Below are 16,256 nucleotides of genomic sequence, written 5' to 3' on the forward strand. Positions count from 1 at the left end.
ATACGTGATGTTTTCAGTGACTTTTAATGTAACAACTTCTTTCTCGTCTTTCCACACAGGGCAAGAGCGGGAGTATGCCGGGTGGTTGCCACCACAGTTTGCGCAATGGGGCTCATTATTGCACGCATCTGTGACGTGCTCCTTGCTGGAGCACTTTGCACAGGTGTCCCTTCCCCGACAGTTCCGTGACCCATGGCCGAACCTCTGGCACTTAAAGCACCGTTGAGGGTTCGGCACATAAGGTCGGACACGGCACTGAAGGTAACCTGCTTTTACAGTCTGTGGCAGAGTGGTTGAATCGAAAGTCAAAATGATGTGTTTTGTCTTCCGTTCCACACCATCACGGCGGATAGTGATTCGTCGTGCATCTGTAACTCCTTGACTAGAGAGGCCCTCAATTATCTCTGGCTCAGGTGAGTCAAGCAAGTCATCCTCAGAAATGACTCCTTGAACACTGTTCAGTTTGCGGTGAGGACTGACGCTTACCTTGTAGTCGGAGACAAGGTTGAGTTTGAGAAGGGCATCACTCTGCTGCTTTGTGTTGACCTCGACAAGGAGATCATCAGAAGCCATCTTTTTTGCACTGTAATTGGAGCCAATAACACCTTCAAGAACTTTGGAGACCAGAAAGGGAGAAAGTTTGCCAAGTGGCTTGTCACCTTCCGAGTGCATTACAAGGAATTTCGGGAATTTCTGCAGTACGAAAGATTCTTTCATCATGTTCAGTGCTTCGGTGCGGCCCCTTTTGGGGGGCCGATCAAAAGGTTTAAGTTTGGAACCCATATGAAGGGGGAGGGTTTTCGGAAACTGTGGTGCACCGCCCACCACCGAGCCCAACAAGGGAATAGGTAACGCTCCATAACAAGAATGGCTTGGCTGAAGACGTTACTCTATTAGTGCTGCCCAGTTTCTATAACCAAGTGTGGTTCTAGACAAGGTGTCTGTCGCCACCCAGGGTTAGCCCTTGCCGCCAAAAGAGTTGAAAAAGGAAAGAAGAGAAATGAGAAGAGTGAAAAGAAGGAGAAGACAAGGGTGAATGGAAGGGAGGGGATAGTAGAAGTGGCAACTAGACTGAATCATCCTGGCCGGGCCTTACCAGGACTCCCGTCTATGAGAAGCGGGGGCCGAAGTGGTGTATTGCCTCGCCCGGGGGGCCCCGAAGGGTCCAAACCTACCCCGGGCTTGGCTCAACCACCAGGATGCCCTTTTCCCCAGACACGGGAAAGCCACGCACAGCCATACGTGGGCGGGCGAACCCGCATGGCTCGGGGTCCGTGGAGACGCCACTCTCCAAACACCTGCTTTCACAGGTGCCCCCTGCGGGGGTGAACCAAAGTAAAATGTAAGATAAATAATATTCTACTAAGATGGTAGAATGAAAAATCTGATAGCACAAAATTTGATGTTCCTAAACTTCTTAAAGGGGTAGGGAAACGAAATTCCTTGAATGTGTTGCATGTTGTATACTAACCTCAAAAACACCAGTCTTCCGTTGAAAGGCACAAGAAAACTAATTTTAAAGCTAAATAAACAATATTTTAATGTCCACCTGGAGGATGCATGCGGAGCCTATTTGGGACGTAACCTAGCAACGTTGGGGAACTTGCTACGTAGTCGTGACGTAGCAAATTCCTTCGGAGCAGCGCCGCTCTTTGGAATTTCAACATTTTCCTTCTTAGCCTTCCTCCTAACTCAACTCACAAATCGCGCATTGTACCAAACAGTCCAAGAAGACGGAAAGGAAGGACTCCCCTCTTTCTCGGACCCCTGTTCGTGCAACCGGACACAGCCATTCTCCCCCTAGAAGATTAGCCCGTCGCTCAAAACTCGAACAAAAGTTGGTTTCCCACCCCGCTCAGCCCTAAGCTGACAATGTTGTGGAAGCTACGTGCTCCTTGGGCTAGCCACACGCTCGTCACCCCAAGGGTACTTCGAACGACTCGGTTGTAACGCGCTGACACTATTGACATCACCACAACGCTCACAACGCCACCAAGGGCAAAGATCATAACCACGCCAGCCTTGTTATTCATATAAACTTCAAGTGTTATAGTTGTAACTTAAAGTCGGTGTAGTTTGTTCCATTCCTATGAGGCAAAATGACCATGCCAATATATATATTCAGACTTGGGATGTAATCCGTTACAGGTGTAACGGATTACTTATAATCTGTTACTTTTTAAAGTAATTTTTTAACTGTCATGTTACTTTTCTGCAGCAGTAATTTGTAACGTAATTTCATTACAATTATTGGTTACGGATTGCTTAAATTACTCGTTACTTTTATATCAACATAATACAGAAAGTGGAGCAATATAAGTAGGCGATTCAACAGCATTAGGCCTAATGAGTTCAGTAAAATAAAAAAAAAAACAGTGAAGAGGAAAGTAACCTGAAATAAAACGTGATTTTTGTATAACAGGTCACTAGGACCATTATAAAAACGCGCAAGGCCTATACACATATGCGAAAAACAAAGATCAAAGGGTCAATGCCGAGTAGACTATGCCTCTATCCATCGCCATCCATCGTGTTTTTCATCTTTTCCTGAGTATGAAAAATGGAAAGTCGTATTGCAGAACACTTCTTGAAAACATCAAGATTGTTTTCTTGATAAGTGTAAGGGAAAAGTAATGTGAAAGTAATTTGTAACGTAACAAGCAATCGGTTACTTTTCAACGAAATTAATTTGTAACGGTGATCTATTACATTTGAGGCTCAGTAATTTGTAATCCATTACATTTTTCAAGCAAAGGGCCCCAGAAGTCTGTATATACTTAAAAACCCAGCTCAACTCACTCATAGTACTCACAAGCACTCGTTTTTGCACTGATACAGCCTTTTTAGTTATTTCAACTAGAGAGCCTGTGTCCTTGAACAGTTTTAGGGCTATATAGAAGCAGCAAAAAAAAACGAGCAACTCAGCTTAAATTTATCCTTTAGAGTCTAATGCACTGCGGCAAAGTGAGATATGCAGGAATGCAGTCTACCTACAGGTGGTGCTTCTTTACTGTGAACAAGCACTTGGCGACCTCAACTTGGTTGTTTAAAACGCACAAAGCGACTGCGAAAAAAAAATGTTGCAGATTTTCCAAGGACATTGTGTGTTTCAGGCGAGTAGCAAACCTAACACTATGCCATTCGAACTGACAGTAAAATGCTTAAACTATTTACATGCCTATCGTAAGAAACAGCAGTGTAGCGAGAAAAAATAAATTTGACGCAAATGGTCCAGCCGTGACATCACCAAGCATACTTCCACTGTCAGCTGGCAAAGATCAATCAAGCTCAAAAAAGGTTGAAATCAAAGCTTACATTGGTAGTGCCCGTTGCTTGCCGAATTCTCATCAACAGCAGTGAGGCAGTAAGGCAGCGCCTTGTCGAGGAAAGTAGTTTATTTGCGAATAACTGAATTCACAAAGAACGGAAGATAGTTACTGACAGATTTCTTCTTACAACCTCGGGACGTAATTCAACTTGGAGCAAAATGGAAGAACTAGGTTAACAATGCATGGAAATCTAGACAACATAGGAGGAATCACTTTACAAAATGTTGTCCCAAAAATTTAGACATAGGACTCAAGGTGCCTTAATAAACCCTAACGCTCTTCATCCACTCAAAATGAACAGTTAAGTGGGAAATGGGTCTTTGGAGGCAAGAGCAATTCCTAAAACTTCATTCTTTTGAAAATGGCGATGTTGCCCTCTACAGATGGTAGATGAATATTTGAAGTATAAATCAATTTATAATGTCTGAGCAGGTTGAATGTGTGTTGAAGTCGACTCTAAAACATTGTTTTCACAAAACACAATTTTTGGACTTGTTGCGAATTTGCAGGAGGGGAATCAGCATCTAGGGCAGATAGAAATCTAACTTTTTCTGAAACATGTTGCTACTGTGTGAAGCATACAATGTTGAGAGCAGATTTCTTTTTTTTTAATTGATCTTTTATGTTATTACTTATTAGTCACACATTGAGCACTGAACTTCAATGTGTAATAAAAACAGTAATAATGGGTTAATGTTAAAAGTGCTTCCAGCATTGTATTCTCTACACTTTGCAGTATCTAGCTATGTGTTGAAGAGGATATTTTGTTAAGTAGTTTTTGCTTCCTATTGTTGCTCCAAACAAAGGCCGGTGAGTTTTAAGTATCTTGAGGAAAATTCTACTCACTGAGAAAATGACCAGATATTTAAAATGGACACAAAAAGCTGAAAAAGCTTTTGCAATTTCAATGTGTTTCGTCGTAAATAATTAAAAAAATAAAAAGCTCCAAGACCAGTGGCTTTATACATCATAGAACAAAAATGGTCCTGAAGGGAAAAGCTGCTAAACTGTATTAAACAAAAAATGCTACATAGCAGTACTGCGGTTGTTGCCTAATTATAACTGATAATGTTTAGAGCTGATATATGTGCCTCTATGTCTCAATTTAATTTGAACGGACAAGAGACAAGCAGCAAAGCGCACGGTGAAGCATGAAAGAATTCTTCCATAACTCCAGATAGTGCGTGAAGCAGGTCCCTCACTTGTGCACTCTTTTCCGGTGGCTGTCGAAATCGCAACGCCGTAATTACGTATTCCCACAGGCATCACACTTGTAAGGCCGTTCCCCACTGTGACTTGTCTCATGACACAACAAGCTGGATTTATGTGAAAATTCTTTCTCACAGGTGCCACACCTGTACGGCTTCTCGCCCGTGTGTACTCGTTTGTGAATCAACAGCTGATGACTTTTGGCGAGCGCCTTCTGGCAAACCTCGCAACGGAATGGTTTCTCCCCCGTGTGGGTCCTCATGTGCATCCGCAAGTCAGCAATAAAAGCAAACGCTTTCTCACACACAGAGCAGCAAAAAGGCTTTTCTCCCGTGTGTGTCCTTTCGTGCCTAGTGACACGAGAAAGACTACGGCAGGAGTAAGGGCAGAACTTGCAATTGTACATGCCCTCATATCGTGGCCTTGTCGTGGGTTGCAACTCAACCAGTTCGTTTTTTGGGGAAGAGGAGTTATTCTTGTTGCCTACATCCTCCCGGAAGGCTGCTTTGGCCAGCACTGTTGAGGATATCAAAGAAACGAGACAAGGGTAGTATGAGTCTAAGACAACAAAGTCCAATGCCAAGGTGCAAACATTAGACAATCTTGACAACCCTGCACTTCCTTCAGTAGAAAGTAGTGCATACAAAACAAGTGGTTTGACTCCTGTTGATATAAGAAAGAAAACTCAGCAAAGAACAATTGAAGTATTAAGAGGGGTGTTATTAAGGTCATGTGATATCAAACTTCAAGTTAATAAAATATTGATGAGCATTGCCAATTCATGCAGCAACTTTTTATGTGTACTTTATCTTTCATTGAAGCAGCACATCTCACATCCTAATAGCCATAAGCAAACAATAAGCGAACCTCATTTGTGGGCTTTGGAATTGCTATGCCATATAAGGCTGCAGTATGTGCTACGGTACTGTGGAGGTTCCATGTAGTGACGTCCGATTTTTGTAATAACGTTCTACAAAATGTCACTTTAAATCTATGAAAAATCACACACTTGTCGAGTATGCAGGCACTGCTTCCAGTGAATGCAATTAACAAAACAAATTGCTGACATCTTGTAGCCTGAGGCACCTGGCAAGAGCATGCATTGCAAGACAACTGCATCACACTTGTTTTGTTTTGCACAAATAGAATGGCGGTGAATGCGATCAGGTAGATTGAGTGCTTGTCCTCATCTAAATAACTGAGATCCATTTTATGCTAGGAGAAACTCATTTCGATGATGCCGGACTGGTATAAAAACACTGCACAGAAAATGCATGATCCCAAAAGGTGAGTTGGCCAGTGGGAAGAAGCCTCTCGGCAAAGCAACAATGGGCCATTTGCCAGATCTTGCATGGGTTGCCAGCGTCGACCTGCGAGGTTGAGAAGAGAATAAATTGCAAATATATGGTCGCTCCTGTGAGGCAAGCATTTGACCACTTTTTAAAACCCCAAACATGGCACACTCACATTAACGCCAAAGGCATATGGTAGCAAAAAAAAGTAATAACAGGGGTGCCCACAAAAAAGAGTCGCAAGTAAAACAAACAGGACCTGGGTTCATATGGCCTGACTCTGTACCTCTCATGGCACTGACGGTACATATGCTAAAATTATTTAGAGCGCAGCTCTTAGGCGCAGCACCCGTTTCCGAGTTAAGCGGCGTCGTTGTCGGCGTAACCGCACATTGTATTATGGGACGCTTCCCATAATTATGTACACGTGCCATCACGAGGGTAAAATTTCCTGGCTAAATTTAAGGGAAAAATTTTCTCACTAAATTTAGTGAGACAACTTCCCCGCTAAATATAGCAGAAAAACTTCGCCGCTAAATTTAGCGGAAAGAATTCCCGGCTTCATTTACCTGAAAAATTCCCTGCTAAATTTAGAGAAAAAATTTTCCCAGCTAAATTTAGCAGAAACATTTTCCCGCACCATTAGCGTAAAAAAAGTGAAAGCCATTTACAATTCCCTGTAACGCCGAATTAGAGCGCAGCTCTTGAGGAGGAGGAGGGAAGGGTACTGGGGGGGGGGGGGGTCAACTGACCGGAGGGGGGGGGGGTCACGTGACGATGACAATGCCGATGATGTCATCAGTGCCGATGACAATGCGGATACCGATGACGTCATTAGTGACGTCATGATAATGTCACCAGTGATGACAATGATGATGCGGATGTCGGTAACGTCATCAGTGACGTCATCAGTGATGATGACGATGACGATGCGGATGCCGGTGACGACATCAGGGACATCACTGATGACGTCATCAGTGGTGATGATGATGCGGCTGTCGGTGACGTCATCAGTGATGATGACGATGACGATGCGGATGCCGGTGACGTCATCAGTGACGTCACTGATGATGTTATCAGTGATGATGACGATGACAATGCGGATGCCAGTGACGTCATCAGGGACGATGACGTCATCAGTGATGATGACGATGACGATGCGGATGCCGGTGATGTCATCAGTGACGATGACGTCATCGGGGGTCACGTGACCTCGGGGGGTCACATGACCTTGGGGGTCAGGTGACCTTGGGGTAACCTTGGTGACGGCGACGCCGCTCAAGCCGGAAACGGGCGCCTAAGAGCTGCGCTCTAAAAGTGAAAGCCGTTTACAACTCCCTGTAACGCCGAATTGGAGCGCAGCTCTTGAGGAGGAGGAGGGAAGGGTACTGAAGGGAAGGTAGACCCCTCCTCCTCCCCTCATTCTTTAATATGCTCCGGGGGGGTCACCTGACCTCGGAAGGGAGGGGGTCACGTGACCTCGGGGGAAGGGGTTGGAGGGGGGTCACGTGACCTTGAAGGGGTCACGTGACCTGGGGACGTGACCTTGGGGGGTCACGTGGGGGCACCTTGGTGTCACGTGACCTTGAGAGGGGCCACATGACCTCGGGGGTCACATGGCCTTGTTGGGTCACGTGACCTTGGGAGGGGACACGTGACCTGGGGGTGACCTTGGTTACGCCGCAGACTCAATGGATGGCCGTTTCTGGCTCCGAAGTTGAGGGGATGAACAATGCTCATATTTCCCGAATTTTCGGCGACTGCCATTGCCTAGAAAAAAATAGCAAAGCCAAGTTCAAGCAGTTATTAACGTTGGGGAGTGATCCTGAGAAGTATTTAGTGATGTATAGAAATAATTTCTATAGCTCCTTTAAGCAAAGTACAGAGGGAGTCGAAACTTGGGCAATAATTTGAGAATGACGCTCGTGTGACTTACAGCGACTGCCAACGATCGGCTGTCTCTCTGACGTCACTAAAATATCCTCTTTTTTTTAGTATTCCTTCCGTACACACGTGTGGTTCTATGTAACGTCATAGTAATAAGTCGCATTTAGTAATTTCAGTACTTCTATTCTCAGGGACATCTTTCGGATGTAGTTCAGCAACAACGAAAAAACATTTGGGTGCCTCAATAGTATAAAATGGGTCTTGCAACATTTTTTCTTCTATTTTCAATAAATAGAGTTAAGAAATAACCCCTAACGTTGATAGCTCGTCGAAACATTTATTAGCTTTCCCCTAACAGCAGATGCAGAAAAAAATAAAAGAAAGAGACAGCTGTCGATATCTCCTCAACTCGCAATTTAAACAAGCGGCCACGTGATCTGATACCGCCAGTGTTCATCACAGTCATGCCCTAGGTGGCTAGGCTTTGGAAAGCAAAAGCTTGGGCTGAGCTTCAGATATTGTTAGAGTTGGGCTATTATCATATGTGATTGACATGAGCCGTTACCCGAATGTTTGGCGGTGCTGATTGTCATGAACCCGAACACTCGACCAGGGGTTATGAAAATCGCTTACGTCACGGTGTCACGTGACTCTCGGTGCGAAATCGTGATGTCATGTGACGCCATGCTGTCAACAATGTTAATACATCTAGTGACTTCCTCAAATTAAATCGAGTTGACGCAGTGAGTCACGTGATGTCACGAGGTCATGTATTGACACCATGACGTTACGTGACAACGTGACACATGGTTAATCATAGTGCCATGAAAACCCACAACTTACCATACTTTTCAATTCAGTATATGACGATTTGATCCGTAGATAGAAACACACTGCAGCCGCCAATTTTTTATACCCATATGCTCATTTTGTGATACTAACAAAAAAGAAAAACAAAATTACCTTGAACCGTTTTGAACCGGTTACCGTTATATTTTTTTCGGTTAGGTTCCGGTTCAGTTCCAAGGTGGCGGCGAAGATTTCGGCTCGGTTCAGTTCCGGTTCGGCTAAAAATAACGGTTCTGTTCCGGTTTTCGGTTCGGTTCGGTTCCGGTTCGACACCCTGATTGTAACCCAAAACTAAAACAAAATATTTTTTTTTTTTTTTTTTTTTTTTTTTTTTTTTACAGTGGCAGTCAGCGTTTTGCTTTCTGTCATTGTCTTGTTTATCCTCGACGCCGTCCATTCTCGGGTGCCTGAATGTCTTTCTATTTACGGTGATGTCACCCTTTGTAGTAGAACCCGATGCCGACAGCACGCGCTCACGGGTAAAATACAAAGAAATTGACGAAAACGAAATGTCGCCAAAGCACAGTCAGCGCCACAAACACGTGCAGGGACACGCTCTTTCACTCGATTCTGAACAAAAAAGAAAAGTAAACGTGTGGGACCAAATGGCCAGATGTCTCCACCCCGCCGTGCTCCACCCTAAGCAAAGCGCACACGAAGGCACCCTAGTCCGTCCTTGTTGTTTCTCTTCCACTGCAAAAAAAAAAAAAGAAAGAAAACTTTTTTTTTTTTTTTTTTCTGTTTAGTCTCGGGTTAAAATTATCATGGTAAACGTCCACCAGCTCGCCAGCGCACTGACCGTAATTACCCCAAGGCAGCTTGCTTTGAGGCGACGTTGCTTCGAGGTCTCCCACTGTCCTTCGAATAGAGCTCCATTCGGACATCACCACCACCCCTGCAAAATAAGCAGACGAACTTGCGCTCCGCAAAGACTTCGTACCTCTGTGTTGGTGTTCAGTTAGCTGAGTGTTTGACGTCGTCTTTTCTATTTTTTGTTCTTCCTACGTTTTGATGTTTCTCTTATGGGAGCCTGACGTTTTTCCTTATTTACCTTTGTGTCGTTATGCACCCTATGTTCGCAAGAAAATTGCAACACGCGTTTGGCGCATTCCCCGAAAACGAAAGTGGAACTATCCTAACACAAATGCCTAATACATATAATTTCTGCTTCATCTAACAAAAAACTTTTACTTCGTATCAACTAGGTTTTTTTGTTAATTTTTTGCGCTTTTAGGAATAAAAATTTAATTGACGTTCGAACAAAAATAACATCGATTTGAACTCTTCGGAAGAAACGAAAAGAAGACAATCCAATCAAAAGAAGACAATCCAATCCGGGTTCCTGATTGGTGACTGTCAACTTCGTTTGATTGCGGTGTATGTCGTGAATGCTCGTGGATGGATTTGAACGTTATTGAGGCTTTCTTTAAGTGCAATGTAGAACGTCGCTACCACAGATCAACGTGATCGAACGTACTCCTTCAATGCGCTTCAGAACCAGGGACATGCGCCCGTCTCCAACGCACACTTGCGGTAGATCGGCGCCATATGAACCCTTCGTGAGTTGTAGCGCGTTCACTTCAGAGTTAGCAACGAGCAGCTTGTGCACTGTGTGTATCTCCTGAGATTTTCGACAGTCGTACTCCCACCGAGGGCATCGTAGCGCCTACAAAGGTGAAATGAGGAAGTGCTGCGTCTTGACGTGTGGCGCCTGTCAATCCGACGGTGTGTCGCTCTTCAGCTTTCCCAAGAACCCTAGACTGAGGAGTAAATGGGTTCGCATGGTCAACAGGGATCACTCTAGTATCTCCTCTTCCACCGTGGTGTGTTCTAGACATTTCCCAGAACATCTTGTGGGGACGAAGGCCAAGCCGCGACTGACAAGGGGCTCATTTCCGACGCTGCAGCTCCAAGAAGCGTCGACCGCGAGTACCGGAGGAAAACGACTGCGCAGTCGTGCCGGTGAGTGACCTTTGGTGATCGCGACTTGTCGGTTTAAAGGGACACCGACAGGGTATTTATACTTGCCGCGGTTTTTAGTTGTACGTGACATATGAGAGCCCAACTACCCAGAACAGAATTTGCGGCTCGAAATTCGGTTTCTTTCCGCCCGAGTCGCGCTCACTCTCTTTTCCGTGGTAAAGGGCCGTTTTCTAAGGTTTAGACGCGACCACCAAATTTAATCAAAGTCGTGGGTCATTGAAGGCACGCAGTCAGTACTAAAAATGGAAAAAAAAAAGAAACCTATTTTTTGTGGCTTTCTAAAAGCTGTAAATACGTTGGTTGAAAAAAAAAAAAGTTGCACAGACAATTGGAAGCATTCTGGGCTTTCACTGCAGAATTCTCAACATGACGTCGCTTCGCATATCGTGGTTCTCACGGATGACGACGGGCGTGGGACCTCTACTTCAGAATTGTCGTTCACGGTACCGGCGAATTCTGTCTTCCTTAGAAAGAGAAATTTTGGACCGTTCAAAAGAATTCTTATTGATCTCGTACGACACGCCCTACCAGCAAGCCGATTACATGAAGACATCGTCGAGCCGTCATCCCTTTTCGTGGCTGAAGACATTGCTCACTCAAACATCAAGTACGAAGTGCATACTTCGAGTTGAATACGCAAGCGTACGGTTTCTTTACTAGGTGCTAATGTGGCGAATGCAAGGTGCTGCTTGACTTCAAGCTGGGAGTGCATGTGCTGGAGGGAAATCGGCAGCAAACTCCCCGACATACAGTCGACCGGCCGCATTACTACGTACGAAAGAGTTCCTTCAGTAGCTCAGGGGAAAGACGTCCGCTTCACATGCGGCGGGTACAAATTCAATCCCTAATGGGTGTACCATTTTTTTTTCAGGCATTTTGCCATCTTTAGATTTCTTCTTTTTTTTTTTACAATTTTCACTGAAAAAAACAATTGTTGTGGACAATAAATACGTCGCTGAACTAAATGGTATGGGATTCCATTTTTGACACCTCTCCCACACAATGCCACTTTCAGATGCAGGACATGTGAGGCAGCTCTTCACGCAACATCTTGGGAGTAATCTTTTCGGAGCCGATCACGGGAATTCAACACGGGCACTCACTACTAATTGCCAACACTTCAATGTACAAAACAACTCAACTTGAAGTAAGAACAGCCAGCGGAACAAACATAAGTGCAAAGGAATTGCACGGCGAATGGATCCCGCAACGCGTTTTGTCTGCTGCGCGCAAAATAAAAAAAATAAAAAAAATAAATAGCATGGTTGGGTGTAGTTACATGACTTCCGCCACTCACTCTCTCCTCTCCACCTCTCCATGTGGTGCGGGGGTTTCGGATTTGGTTTCGAGCAGTTGCGTTTTTTGGCTTTATTAAAAAAATATGTGACTCTGTAGCAAAATATTAATTGGGTAGTATTTCGACACCGTAATAAATCGCCTGGCAAAAAACAAAAAAAAAAAATTTTGGGGGGTGTCAGTGCCTATTTAACTGATACGATTCCAAGACTTTGTTTCACATGAGAACACACCGTTGCCGATGTTAGAAGCTAGTGGGGCCATTGAAGCAGCAACAAAAGCGTCTTGCACGTGACGTTATATTGCACCGCACCAGCCGCCATTGGTCCGTGATATGCACGTGTGAGCGTGCCAAGGGCACCAAACTTGTCTAGAGTGCCCAAGAGCGGTGCGCTGCGGACTCCGCATGAGACATCTGCCCGCGGACGCTGGACCCGAGATAGTGCTCCTCTGAGCGTGCACTGCCATTGTACAGCGCGGGGCAGAAGATACTATGGAGTTAGGAAGCTTTTTGAGGCGACATGACGCCACCAAAGGTGAAGCCGGGGGAGACTTCCGGTTGCTGTAGCGAAACAAAGAAAGGAGGAAACAGCACACAAATTAAAGGGCGCACTCTCTCCCCAAACCGTCGACTGCATCAGTGCAGAAGGTTGTCCCCAAGTATATTTTCTTGCAAATTTTTTGAAGATCTTCGGCTATTCCCAGTGTCACTTGTGCGACAACATTTACTTCGAGCGATGCAGAAAATAAACGTTGCTTATGCTTTACGGCTCTTTCAAGGAATTAGCAACTCATTTTAGGCACTTGAAGGCAAAGCTGGTGTTTTTTTTAATGTATTGGGCTTCTGCACCAGGCATTAAGTTACCCAGATTTTACTCTCAAGCAGCGGCAGAGTTTAGACTTCCTGGCTTCAAAACAATGAAGCATAAAACAGCTGTACCTCAGAGTCCAATTGCCTATAGACCTTTGAAAAAGGGCCTTTTTGGCCGCCATCATCTTGCGATTCGAGCGACCCCTATCAGTCAGAAATTTCTGCCACCCGCCCGAGCTGCAGAAACCCGGTCATCGCAACCCCCCACCTGCATTATGCATTCGGAGGTCGCCGACTTTTCTTGAAAGTTTTGACTTTATTTGCCTGTTCAAGATGCTTACCCTTTTTGTGTTATCTTCCAGTGTGAGAATCAGGGAATTCCAGGGCTCGTAGCGTGCTCGGCCTTCGCAGGAAATGAACGTAGAGAGCAAACGTCAAGCAGCCCATGACACAGGCCATTCGACGTTCTTCAAGAATTATTTCCGTTAAGATAGTCTCCGAAAAGCCTTCCCGGCTATGTTCCCGGCCTTCGGGAAAAAAATAGCTGATGGGATTCGGTTCGGGGGTATGGGGACGAAATATACACAGTCTTTCATTTGCTTTGGTTCTGTGCAGAAGGGCAGCTTTCCTCAAAACGTGCCCCAAAACAAGCCGAATTCCGTCCGTTCGTCATAAAGTAACTATGGTTGACACTGTATATTGGAGTTGCTGTGTTATTTGAAACCTTTCTCAAATTGTGTTTGGATAACGCGGTACCCTGGGTGGAATACATATAATATGTGTTGTTTGACCTATAAAAAGGAAGTATTTTAAGTTAAAGGCAATAAAAAGAAATTGTGGCACTAAAGAATATCATCAGCTGGTGGCTACAGCAAATTCCACTCATAAAAGGATTGCCCAGCATGTTTCCTTACTTTGAGTCCCCATTCGTAAAACAAGGATCATGTCAGAAGTGTGTATGATGGCACAGAGTTAAAACACAGGCTGCCTTCTTTTTTCTTTTCCCTTTTCATTTTTCTTTGGTGGTGGGGGGGGTACAGGTTACCAGGGAGCTGTGAGACGCACTTGGGTTCCCGAAGTGCTGCGCGAGGCTCGCCAGCTACGGTTCGGCCATTCCTGATATTATCTACGATTGAGAGTGGGCCACCACGATATTCCTCTGCTTTTAGAAAGCTAATGAATGAAAACACTGGAGAATACTCACAATGCATTTGGGCCAATGTTGAGCTAAAAGTATGGCTCCTTGCCTATTGCAAACATGCAACAAGAAGCTCTCATGTCAGTTTCCTTTGTATTCTCTGTTACAGTGTCTCACAATGCTCCTGCTATTTCAGCCTGTGGGGCCTTTTCTTCTGAAGGTGTTGATGGTCTGTCCTCTTCGCCTGACCATCTACATGTTGAAGAAGCAACCATCACTGTGGTGAAGCAAGGCAAGCTCCTTTTGCAGCACAACTCTCGTTGCTCTGTAGAGTGCGCAACCCGTGGTAGCGAACAAGCTGGACACTGAAACAGAGAAAAGATCAGAAAAGTCTTAAGCTATCAGAAAATATGTCTAAAACAAGAGTCTAACAAGCCGTTGGACATAGCAGTTCCTCCATGTGATGGAGTACAGGTTGGTTTTGTTGTTCGTGGCTTTCAGAGCTGAAATAGAATGATATGGCTTCATCCTCGGACCACTCTGCTGCCATCTGAGTCCTAAAAGTCGATAAAGGATTCACCAGAATTGCCAAGCTTGCACGCATACACCAGTCTCATCTATGACTGTCGGCTACGCCGACGCGCCGTTGCTCAACTGAAAACTTGCCGCAGTGGAGAAAAATAAACAAACTCACAGAAATCCAAACTGTAGTCTTCAAACTATTTTTTTAGACGGAGGAGCGAGCCTGGGAGCTCAGCAGGAGATTTGAAATGGACCTCCGTGCCCTTCGATTATGGGCGATTGATACACTATGGGCACAGTTAGAAATAGTTAAAGGCAAGCTGAAACACTTCTTGAAAAAAATGATTTCGAGGTGAACTCTGGCATATTTTATGCCGTGAATCCGAATATCACTTTTGTTTTCCCCAAAGATGCAACTAAACACGAGAAAATACGAAAAACCAACGACCAGTCGTGATGTCATACTAGACACTTTGGGTCACCAAGCGCATGTCGCTCGTGTGGGCAGCGTGTGCAATAGCAAGTTTACCAGTTATATTTTTTCGCACTGACACCAGTCATGGCGTCTCTTTCTGACCTTTTTGAAAATAGCAGGAGTGCGTGTGCATAGCTTTGACAGGTGCCGAAAATGCGCGAGAGCAGAGATTTCGAAAGCTCCTGGTATGTCGTCCCGCCCCGGGAAGGGGAGGGGCTTCAGCGGTACTTTAAAAATTAATTTCTGCAGCCTTTGTGCATCAAATTGAAAAATAATCCAGATATTCGTGATTCCAGAGGCCAACTGAAGACAATTTAGGTGTTTTTCCTTGAATAATGAACCACTTTGGTTTCTCTCTAAGGATAATATTGCAAACTTTTAAGGCATCCGTCAGGCAGGTCACATTATCTTTGCACGTCGGAATCACTCATATGAGCGCGTCACATGCCACTCGTCTCTTTATGCGCAACCATTCAAGCACAAACAATAATCGACTGGAATAACCTCCCAGCACGCATAGCCACGTAAGATGATGTAACAAATTATTATGAACTTATGCGCGATGATAATGTCTAGCTTGTCAACCTTGTACCAGAGCACATCTTGTTTGTTATATCATGTGGATACCTACGCATATGACCTTTTGCCAAAGGTACTTAAATACTAGATGCATGCGATCGGTTGAGAGTAACGATGGATGTAACCACTTTGTCAGTCAAATGTGACTCTGCTTTGTACTGGACTCGGTGCAATATTCCTTTGCTGTCTTTCCCAACAGAGCCCGAGGAGATGCTTGATACTCCAACCATAGAAAGCTTGTGTTCTGAGGACTACAGTGGAGTGTCTACTACTCCACTGCACTTGGAGGGAGAGGAAGACAGAGCTTGTGCAGTGAAAGAAGGTGAGCTCTTTGGATTGTCGCCATGTGGCTTCAAGAACGTTTTTTTGTTTGAACCAAATGTGAGCAGAAGTGATGTTTTCCTCTTTTTAGGAAGCTAGACGTATTGGACGAAACAATAACCACATATTGCTGCTTATAAGGGAACAATTTTGGACATAGAAACTATTGTGGAATTGGCAAAGAAGGAAAGCTCACTTTCAATCTTCATAATTCTTCATTTTGTATGCATCTTCTTCTTTTTACCATGTGCTCAAAATAATTTTGCATGTGCTATACGCAAAGGTTTCTCCTAGATCTGATCTCGCAAATACTGCGAAACATTCCGTCACACCAAGAAATAGATACAGATTGAAAATGTTTCGGGGCTACGGGGTAAATACGCAGCATGCACCGACGTCACCACGGTGGCCATTGTGGTGACCTTGCTAGCGATAGCGAGTGCGTACCGTCTACAGCATAAGCTTCCGAACTGGGAGGGGGGGGGGAGGGGGGGGTTCGTAACCGGAACCAAAGCATATCCACCCTCGACAAGGTTGAAGCAGTCACAATATCAGGGACACCTTG

At 44.8% G+C, this 16,256-nt stretch overlaps 1 protein-coding gene and 1 pseudogene across 5 annotated transcripts in view; one reads left to right on the top strand and one right to left on the bottom strand.

Moving 5' to 3' along the window:
* Positions 1–4,575: 4,575 nt before the first annotated feature.
* On the bottom strand, positions 4,576–5,132 carry LOC115326845 (annotated as a pseudogene).
* A 4,760-nt stretch (positions 5,133–9,892) lies between these two features.
* Positions 9,893–16,256, top strand: part of LOC115326853 (zinc finger protein 493-like) — a 34,114-nt gene continuing 27,750 nt past the window's right edge. For 3 of the 5 annotated variants that reach the window (XM_040216283.3, XM_040216284.3, XM_040216285.3), the window contains exons 1-3: positions 9,915–10,528; positions 13,964–14,086; positions 15,570–15,692. In XM_040216283.3, coding sequence (XP_040072217.1) covers positions 10,246–10,528; positions 13,964–14,086; positions 15,570–15,692 — 529 coding nt within the window. In that variant the 5' untranslated portion in view covers positions 9,915–10,245. Of the gene's footprint in view, positions 10,529–13,963; positions 14,087–15,569; positions 15,693–16,256 lie in introns of all 5 variants that reach the window. The other 2 variants (XM_040216281.3, XM_042293757.1) reach the window with 2 other exon arrangements.

Source organism: Ixodes scapularis, unplaced genomic scaffold (assembly GCF_016920785.2).
Source record: "Ixodes scapularis isolate PalLabHiFi unplaced genomic scaffold, ASM1692078v2 PGA_scaffold4__175_contigs__length_147842914, whole genome shotgun sequence".
NCBI classification, from domain to species: domain Eukaryota; kingdom Metazoa; phylum Arthropoda; class Arachnida; order Ixodida; family Ixodidae; genus Ixodes; species Ixodes scapularis.